Raw genomic sequence first — 10,252 nt, 5'->3', positions numbered from 1 at the left:
CTGTACCCCAGTTCTGTATACACAAATAAATAATAAATCTTTAAAAAAAAAAAATCCTCTGAGTAATTTCATAAAGTATCCATATTTCATAAAAGGGCAAGTAGATAGAGAAGTATTTCATTTTACTCGCGCTAAAAAATTGATGTCAAGGCATATACCGCCAATTTTAATTTTTCTGACTCTTTCAGTTAGAATAACTGCCCCCAAACAAAGTCATATAATCTCTATCCATGGTGAAGTGTTTTCGTTTTTTTTTTTTAAGATAGATTTATTTATACATACAGAACTGGGGTAGATGCCAATGGTGCAGGAGCAGTGAGAATATTCACCAGAGACAGAGTGGGGAGCAGAGCAGGCAGATCAACGAAGTACACTGCTGAGGGGAACAGTGGGAAGGTCAGGAGAGGTCTATCCCCTCATGTGGGTCACCTCCGGGGCTGGGTATTGAACTCATACTGAAGCTGCTGAGGCTCACTTGCAGTGCTGAGTCCTAACCTGTTTGATCAGGAAAGAGGGCCCTGTTTTTTTGTTGTTTTTTTTTTTTTAAATATCTTTTCTCTCTATAGGCATGCAGGCTATATGCTACAAAACATTTAAGAGTTTTATTGAGAGCTAATGTTGAATTCTTCAATAATTGGGGAATTGAATTACTAGTGACTCAGCTACATGATAAAAACAAAACAATTTCTTCTGAAGCTCTTGATATCCTCGATGAAGCATGTGAAGACAAGGTGTGACGTTATTTTATAATCCCTTACTTATACATAAACTTTACTCAATTTTAATAGCAGGTTATATAAAATCAGAATGCATATGACCTAGAAATTTTGGGAATAAAGAGTTTGCTATCTTTCTGCAGTTGTTAATTTGTTTTATCATTTCTTGTAGGCTAATCTTCATGCTCTTATTCAGATGAAGCCAGCTTTATCCCATCTTGGTGACAAGGGTTTACTTCTCCTTTTGAGGTAAGTTTTAAGTAAATTTTTGTTAGTTATTTCTTTGGTTGTATTCTTTGGCAGTGTATTTTAAAACTGGATTCAAATATGAAAACACTCTAAATTATTTACCTATTAGCTTCTGAAAGAGGAATACTTAGAATCTTAGACATCTGTTACTACTAAAATTCTTTTAAGTTCTGTTTTCTCTTTCCGCATGTTTTTCATGAGATTTTCTGCACTGTGAATTTATGTGGGCTTTATGTTTATTTTTTTAATTGCAGAAACATTGGTTTATAATGCTATATATAATTTAGGGATACAGAATCAGAACCTTCAAGTATATGTTACTACACTACAACAAAGAGATTGTGCAAATTTATTTGTAATTGAGATTACAATAAATAATAATTGACCTTTTAGTTTTAGGGAAAAGCTGGTTCTAAAATCTTTTAGATTCTTAAACATATTTTTTGTTTGAGCAAATTTAGCTCCTCAAATTAAACATTTTTTATCAGACTCTAAATGTTAAATTGCTGCTTGTTTTCATTTACAGATTTCTCTCCATTCCAAAAGGATTTTCCTATCTAAATGAAAGGGGTTATGTAGCAAAACAATTGGAAAAATGGCACAAGGTAATGTCTTAGTGAATGAGGTTCAATTTATTTGTTTTTGTCTTGGGAAATACATTTGTAAACTTAAAAGATTTTTTAGAATATCAGTGTTTTAGAACTAACATGGTTAATATTAATATAGTCATATGAAGTTGTCTAAAATTCTGTATAAGTCCATCTTAGAAATTACAGTTTGGTTACAGACTAACCAAGTAAAGGGTCAGGAAAAATGACAGAATTTCCAAGCTGACTACAGAAGCATATAGCAGGGAGAAGCATATAGCAGGGAGAGGGCAACAAAGGTTGAAACAGGGAAGAAAGAGGCCAAAGGAATGGGGTGGGGAGTTACAGGTGCTGTGATGGTAGAAAGACAATGGGGATTGCACCTGCAGGGAGAAGTCAAATAATACAAAAATCGATAATGATCTAAGAGCATATATTTTAAAATTATGATTATAGCTTATTCTTTATTTTCTGTGCATTCTTTTAATATTTGCTTTCAACTTAATAACATCTGCTGATATAATTTATCAACCCTACTTACCACCATTTCTTTCATTCTTGGATTTCTTATACAGTCTACAACTATCTGAGCCCTTTTTTTTTTTCTAAATTTTTTTTTTTTAAGATTTATTTATTTATTCATACAGAACTGGGGTATAGGCCAGAAATGCGGAGGGTGAGAGGATTCACCAGAGTCAGAGTGGGGTGCAGAACAGGCAGATCGACGAAGTACACTGCTGAGGGGAGCAGCGGGCAGGTCAGGAGAGGTCTGCCACGCCATGTGGTCTCCTCCGGGGGCAGGCGGGAATCGAACTCATGCGGAAGTGGCTTAAGCTTCTTTGTGCATTGCTTTAACCCGCTGTGCCACCAGGGAGGGCCCTATCTGAGCCCTTTTAAGCTCAAACTAAAATAACTTTTTTAAAATAAGGTAGTTTGAAAAACAGTTCTATGAAGCAGATAATGTAATCTAATTATATTTATTTTAGGATGCAACTTCTTTCTGTGGTATATAATAGGGAAACTTTGGAAGAAGGGGATAATTTGATGGTAAATGATAACTTTCTAGAGGGCTATTACTGTAATTTCATTTTGTTTCAAACATTATAAATTGTTAGATCATCTTAGAAACTTATGGTATACTCAGTCCTAATATAAATGATCTATAATTTATGGTATACTCAGTCCTAATATAAATGATCCCATAATTTTAGATCCTTATTGTTATTGTTTATACTGAACCATGTTTCATAAGGTATTAATTTTTTGTAAAGTACTTTATAATGCATACAATTTCAGGTATGAAGTCATTGAATAATTCATGAATTGGAGGACTGAGAATCCTAAAAGGTGATACAGTTCTTAAATAGAAGGTGTATTTAAATTACCTTAGTAAAATCGATCACCTTGTTATACAAATTACAATATTAGGAAATAACTGTCCTATTTATTTACTGTTCTAATTACTATTCTCCTGTTTACTGTTTGCCTATTTATTTACTAATTACTATTCTCCTGTTTACTGTTTGCCTATTTATTTACTATTCTATTTACCATTATTACTATTTATTCCTATAAATAGAACTGTTATAGAAAGACATGTTCCAGGCATAAAGTAACATAGAGGAAGGATTCAATGATTCCACCTTGGGGATTAGCAATAGAAATGTTAGAATGTTAGATAGGTTTAGTAAAGGATGTGATATTTGAAGTGATCTTGAGGAGTATCCAAGGATATGAAAGAAGGATATTCAAGGAAGAGACAGCAGAATAATAAATCTATAAAATACGAAAACTTCACAGATTTGTGAAGAAAGCTATATCCCACTGTGATTAAAGATAAGGTAAATAGACAGTGGCAAAATAAGTCTGGAATGGCAGGTTAGCTGTGGAAGACTTTTAAAGCCACTATATCATAACTGAGTTCATTTTATAGGATGGGGGACAGTTCCAGACTTTGAAGAACAGTCATAGTCAGACTGTTTTAAAAACACGGTAGGTTGTAGTGTATAAGTTTGAATGTCATAGTTAAACCTAGTGACATTTAAACAGTATAAAAGCAAGTCGTGACAACAGCACGAACATAAGTGATGATGAGGTTGGATAGGCAAGGATGCACTTTCTGGGCATTTTAAAAATAGATGGACAGGATATGTGGACATATTGGACATAATGAGTGAGAACTCCAAGTTCACTCTGTAGGGTTTCTAACTTGAGTGACTATGTATATCATGGATCACCATAAAGATATTGTGACTACCAAAAGTGGTTTGCAGGATGAGGATAATGAACTTGTATGTGTTGATTTGGTGTTGCCTGCGGGAAGACCAGAAAATATTTGAAAATGTGGGTCTAGACCTCAGATAGTGAATGTGACGATTGGGGAGTTATCAGTGAATAATAGTGAAAATGTGAACATGAGAGAAGAATGGGAATTGCTTCCCAGAGAGTCTGTGGTTTAATGGTAAGGGATGGTGGTAAAGGGAGGGTGGTGGTAAGGAAGAGCAGGAACACTGTAAAAAATGATCAGAGAAAGATGTCACTAAAGAATAATTCAAGGAGATACTAATTAGGTGAACACCAAAAAATCCACTGTTCAATTAACCGGTGAATTTTGTGGGAGCAATTTGTTAGGAAGTAAATGGGAGGTTTAAAAATAGCCCACTTTCAAATTAATAAGAGGAAAGGAAGGGAACTAATTTATTGATTGCCAATCTCTAAACTTAGTGCTTTTCAGGTATTAACTCATTTAATCCTCACAACAACCCTTTCAAATATATTATGTCTACTTTGTGAGTGACAATATAGAGGGTAACAGAAACAAATTAACTCATCCTAGGTCACCGAATTTGAAAAATAATCAAGAACAGGTCTTTTTTCACTCTGAAACTCATGCTTTCCCCACTATTTTCTATTTCTTGCCAATAGCTTGCAGCCTGCCACGGTAAAATAATACTGTATTTTTCAAAGTAATATAACATCCAGACTAGTATGTTAAAATTTCACTCAGTCATTTAAATCTCCTTTTCCTCAGTCCAGGCATGATAGACTTAGAAATCTACAGTGGACAGAGTACAGAGTTAATTTCATGATTCTTTGGTGCTCATCATCTCCCCATTTAACTTCAAGTTTTGAACCTTTCCAGGTTTTGAGCATGAGGGTAAAGGAAGGGGTAAAGAATCTTTTGGGGTCTTTTTTAGTTGATACAATTGTTACATGGGATTGTTAGCTGAGTAGTGCAGATTTCATATGCTGCTTCTTTTACTTTGGGTTACTCTGATGAATCCCTCAAAGACATCACAATTAAGGATTTCTTGTTTGCAGGTCTTTTGACAAGTGCAAAGATGCCTTAGACTGCTTACTTTTATGCCTCTGAGTAGTTAATTATCACCCCTCAACTGTATCATGTAGGCACAATCCTCAGTATGACATACATCAGAAATTCACTCTATTTCATAACTATATTCACTCTATTTTCATAACTATAAGCCATATACCTTAATTTTGCTAGTATTTCCAAATTAATGCCATTGATCAAATGAATAACTGGACAATACCACATGAATGTAACTACACCTGCATTAAGCTAACAATACCTGTTTAAGTTAGATTTATGTGCTGAGATGTTCATGTATAAAGTGTGGTGGTTGTTGTGGTTGTAATAATTATACACTGATATTATTAAAATTTCACATTGCTATTGCAAAATAAGTAGGAAGTAAAGGAAAAGTAAAGTTTTTAGAATCTAAATGGGGGCTTAAGGTAACCCACCAAATTCAAGTAATCTAAAAAGAAAAATAAGTCTCCTTGAACCTTTATTCTGTCTTTTCTGAAGGTTATGTATACTATTTCTCTTATGCATTCAAATATGATCTGTACATTTGTAAGTACATAGTCATTATTTTAAATTACAAATTAATTATAATTACAAGTCTAAATAAAAAGGTATTATTTACCTCAGAGTTGTACATTTATATCTACTTCATTTTCTTTAATGTACTACTTAGTATATTATATACATGCACATTAGTTTTTATAATTACTTCAGCTTTTCATTGTATTTCCAATATTTTGCTTTTGTAAATAATATGTGCTGTACAGTCTGGAAATTTTTTGAAAATATATCTAATTTGATAAATTTCTAAGAGTATAATTTAGTCTAAAAGTACATATGCTTTAAACTTAAATAAGTAAATATTTGGTTAAAAACTGCCTAGTTGTTTTACAGAGGGTCCTACCACTTCTTTCTAAGCAATGTCAGGCATAGATCTTTTATATTAAAGATGGCATTGCGGTTGATTCTCAATGTAAAGAATTTAACTAGAATTTTTCCAAGTCTTAGTTAGAAGTACTTTTCTAATTTTGGTTACATCATTGGAAAGTCAGGATTTTTTTCTAGTAGAAGTTATAAAAAGGCTACAACTCAATTTCCTTAAAAAATTTCTAGCAAATATCTTTGGGGTTTAATATTTGAGGCTAGGGTTTTGTTTGTTTTTGTTTTTTTTCTTTTCTCATTTTAGTGGGTAGGGGTTTAAATGAAATGCAAAGTCATTGTATGAACTCCAAAAATAATATTTAAAAATGAAGGGAAAAGTGTAATCAGGAAGCTTTTGTGTATGCTAGAACATTTGCATTAATAATACCTGTCTCCACCCTTTTCAAAAATTTCAAAAACTCATGTTAATTTTTCTCACATTCTTCCAAGTTTTGCTAGGTACCCAACATGTTATTATAAATTTAGTATATTATTATGGTGCTCTGTATAACCAAATCAATATTGCCTTCTAGGAATATAATGCAAAATATGTCGACTTGATTGAAGAACAACTTAATGAAGCCCTTACTACTTACCGGAAGCCAATTGATGGTGATAACTATGTTCGTAGGAGTAACCAAAGGTACAGTCCACCTAGTGGAATAATTGCTAAATCTCAAATATAAAATTTAAAGCAACTCTTTTTTTTTTTTTTTTTTAATTTTGAGTATTCAGGTATTCTCTCTTAAACTGACATTGGTAAAATCTTAAAACATAGCATTGATTGCTCAAAAATTCTAGTGTCATTCATAGAATGCTTAATACCCTTACTGATAGAAATTCAGGTATACTCCATGCTTTTACCTGTCCCAGTCTGTTTTTCTAGTCTCAGTTCTCTTAACCACTATCTGAAACCAGCTAAACTATTATTTTTCCAGAAAAGCCTTTATGCCTTTCCAATTCCATATTTTGATTTGGAAGCTATGAGAGTAGATGTAATTCAGTTTATCTAGCACTTTATTACTAGTCATTGTTTTAGTATATTAATAATGAGCCAACAACTATATCAATCATCTTTATTATACTAGATTACAGCGTCCTCATGTCTACCTGCCTGTACACCTTTATGGACAACTTGTTCACCACAAAACAGGCTGTCATTTGTTGGAAGTTCAGGTAAAAACATAATTTGCTTATTTACTTTTTTAAGATTTACTTATTTATACATACAGAATTGGGGTACAGACCAGAGGTGCAGGGGCAATGAGAAGATTCACCATAGTCAGAGTGGGCAGCAGAACAGGCACATTAACAAAGATCACTGCTGAGGAGAGCAGCGGGCTGGTTAGGAGAGGTCTGCTGCACCATGCTGGTCACCTCCAAAGTGGGGATCGAACTTACACTACAGCAGCTGCAGCCAGCTTTGCAGTGCTGTACTTTAACCCGCTGCATCACCGTGGAGGCAGAGGCACAATTTGCTCATTTTAAATAGCTGCAATAGTAAGGGAAAAAAAATCTTAATATTGCTAAGCTGTCATCCTTGCAAAATTTTCTCAAAAGCTTGAAGTCACTAGCATAATTTCTTTAAAGGTATATCCATCGCCCTTAGAAATATTATGGGTTGCATTTATTTCTATTGACTATGTGTCACCTTTTGTATAGCTGATGTGTTAACCCAGTGAAGATCTGAGTTCTTTCTTTTATTGTTTTTCTTAGTGAAAACAACAATGAGAGACCAAGTTTCTTCATTCCTCTTGTTAGGAAATTAAACTGAATCTGATACAGATCCTTTATCTTTAATGAGCAACAAACTGAGAGTATAAACTGCTGCTTGTTAGTGCCTCACTATTCTCATAAACTGCATGGGATGTAGGAGGCTTAAGTAAGCAATTGTCTCTTGACTATAGTATGTATGTAAAACTTATGATTGAATCTGTCTTGCAGTTAGGTGTTTTCAATAAACACAACCTCTTCTTAATTTAGAAATTTGTAGAAGTATTTGTATGTTTAAACAGTTGTAATCTAATTCTTTAGTTCTTTGTCATATAAATGCTCATTTCATAAGCAAATGTTGCTTCGATAATCTAGTTTCATATATTTTTATATGTTGTATATGAAAGTTAATGAGTCACATATTTTTAATTTGCTGAAAATGTAAATGACTTACTCAGTGTCATTACATATATATATATATATACACACATATGTACAGAATCTAGGATAAGCTTAGAATTTTCTATTAAAAATAATAGTTATAGCTAACAATTTTTGTAATATTAGGTACTATTTTATTAAGCACTTATATGCCATAATTAATTTATTCATCAAATCTTATGAGGACGCACACATCCTACTATTATCCCTATTTTAGAGATTAGGCACTCAAGGTAAGAAATGATTAAATAGCTTGCTCAAGGTCACATAGTTACTAAGTGCTGATATTGTAGAGTTATTAACCTTGCTCCTATGTTTTAAGGCTGCTGCTTAAGAAATTTTATATAAAATTATTTCAGAATTTTGAATATGCAGAAATTACTAAATGTAAACCTAAAATACATTTTAAAATGCAATAAGAAAATAAGCTAAGAATATGTTATTACTTATATATTTTTTTCTCTTCAGAATGTTATTACAGAACTCTGTCACAATGTTCGTGCACCAGATTTGGATAAATGGGAAGAAATTAAAAAACTGAAAGCATCTCTTTGGGCCTTGGTTTGTAATAAACACTTCTAAAAGCTCTTTGTTGTTTTTTCTGATTTCCCTGTTAACATTAAATAAATAAGATTCTTTGAACTTTTTCTTAGGTTAATATTATAAGAGCAAGATTGTTCCTATCCCCTTAAATACTATTTTTATGCTGAGAAATAGGTGTATAAACTACTAGTATTCTTGCTAAGACAAGTAGAACACTAATTTCTAATATCCCTTGTTTGAGGTACCTTTCACAATTTTTTTATTCTTAAATTCTTTGGTTTAGGGTATCTTTCTAAATGTCTTAAAAGAATTACTCTTTCAGATATATGTGATATAAGTGCTTTCTTTTCTTTCAGGGAAATATTGGTTCATCAAATTGGGGTCTAAATTTGCTTCAGGAAGAAAATGTAATTCCAGATATACTAAAACTTGCAAAACAGTGTGAGGTTCTTTCCGTCAGAGGGTATGTCATTTAACTCAGAAATCTTTCTGATTAATATAGTGTTCAAAAGTATGTTGTGATTTACTGAAAACCATAATGATAAAATGTTTTTAAATGTATTAAGTTAAATATCTTAAGGAGTTTCTTACTTGCTATGATACAATTTTTAACATTATAATATTGAAGTTATCCGAACAAATGTTATAGTGAAAGTGTATATGTCCAAACATTATAGTAGTCCAATAATGGAAATACTCCAAATTTATCACAGAAAAGTTTATACACAGACACACATACATTTCCCCTAAGAAAAATTATTTCAGTGTAAGTAACTTTTATTAGGAAACTTCTCGCATTATTTGTTGCTTCTCATTTGTTCCTAACTGCTTTTTAAAATATCTTTGCACAAATTTGTCATAAGTTTTAAACAAAATTCATATGGTAGATTAATATGCACAAGTTTTAAGAAACCTCTGCTTGGAGTTATAAACTATGTCATTAAAACATCTTTTATGTGCAGGACCTGTGTATATGTGCTTGGACTGATATCCAAAACTAAACAAGGCTGTGATATTCTCAAGTGTCACAGCTGGGATGCTGTGAGGCACAGTCGCAAGCACCGATGGCCAGTGGTTCCAGATGATGCAGAACAGCTCTGTAGCGAACTCTCATCTATCCCAAGCACTCTAAGTTTGAACTCAGAGTCAACCAGCTCTAGACATAATAGTGAAAGTGAATCTGCACCATCCAGTGAGTATCATGACAGACTCATATGCCAAGATTAGCATTTGTATTTATAGTATCAAAATTTAAATGTGTTTGTTATATTCCTAATTTACTTTTTTAAAGATTATCATTGCATAGTTGTAGTCTCCTGGAGAATGTGTATCTCTTCACCACAGGGTATAGCCACCAACCTGCTTAGTTCTCTATTCCTGATTTCTAAGTAGCCTTTGGAAAATTCTACTGATGAAGTTATATAAGAAGTCAGGTGCCAGAATGATACTTGTTTTTACTTGTCAGAAAAGACAAATTTAATAAGTAGATTATATTTATTTGCCCTCTTTCTTCAGTTACATAGAAACTTATTTTTCTAATAAAGATGATTGAACCAGAATATAGATATCCTTTTAGCTTGAAGCACTAATTTTTATTTATTTTATTTTTTTAATTTATTACAAAGTTTATTTTTACATCATTTTGCACATTTTTGTTTTTCCATCTCGATTGTAATCCCCGCGGATTTCCCATCACCAAATCACCCCTGTGCCACCACCATAGTCCCGTGCATTTCCCTCCCTTTCTTCCC

General features: G+C 32.7%; 1 protein-coding gene across 1 annotated transcript in view; it reads left to right on the top strand.

Moving 5' to 3' along the window:
- RICTOR (RPTOR independent companion of MTOR, complex 2) overlaps positions 1-10,252 on the top strand; it is a 101,537-nt gene that overhangs the window by 67,347 nt on the left and 23,938 nt on the right. Inside the window, exons 22-29 of the mRNA XM_012721873.1 lie at positions 567-731; positions 889-965; positions 1,492-1,570; positions 6,338-6,447; positions 6,893-6,980; positions 8,427-8,519; positions 8,858-8,964; positions 9,464-9,693. Of these exons, the coding sequence (XP_012577327.1) occupies positions 567-731; positions 889-965; positions 1,492-1,570; positions 6,338-6,447; positions 6,893-6,980; positions 8,427-8,519; positions 8,858-8,964; positions 9,464-9,693 (949 nt within the window). The remainder of the gene's footprint in view (positions 1-566; positions 732-888; positions 966-1,491; positions 1,571-6,337; positions 6,448-6,892; positions 6,981-8,426; positions 8,520-8,857; positions 8,965-9,463; positions 9,694-10,252) is intronic.

The sequence above is a fragment of the Condylura cristata genome, unplaced genomic scaffold, assembly GCF_000260355.1.
Source record: "Condylura cristata isolate star-nosed mole 26May11 unplaced genomic scaffold, ConCri1.0 scaffold00007, whole genome shotgun sequence".
Taxonomy (NCBI): domain Eukaryota; kingdom Metazoa; phylum Chordata; class Mammalia; order Eulipotyphla; family Talpidae; genus Condylura; species Condylura cristata.
This window is presented reverse-complemented; position numbering and strand designations above follow the sequence as displayed.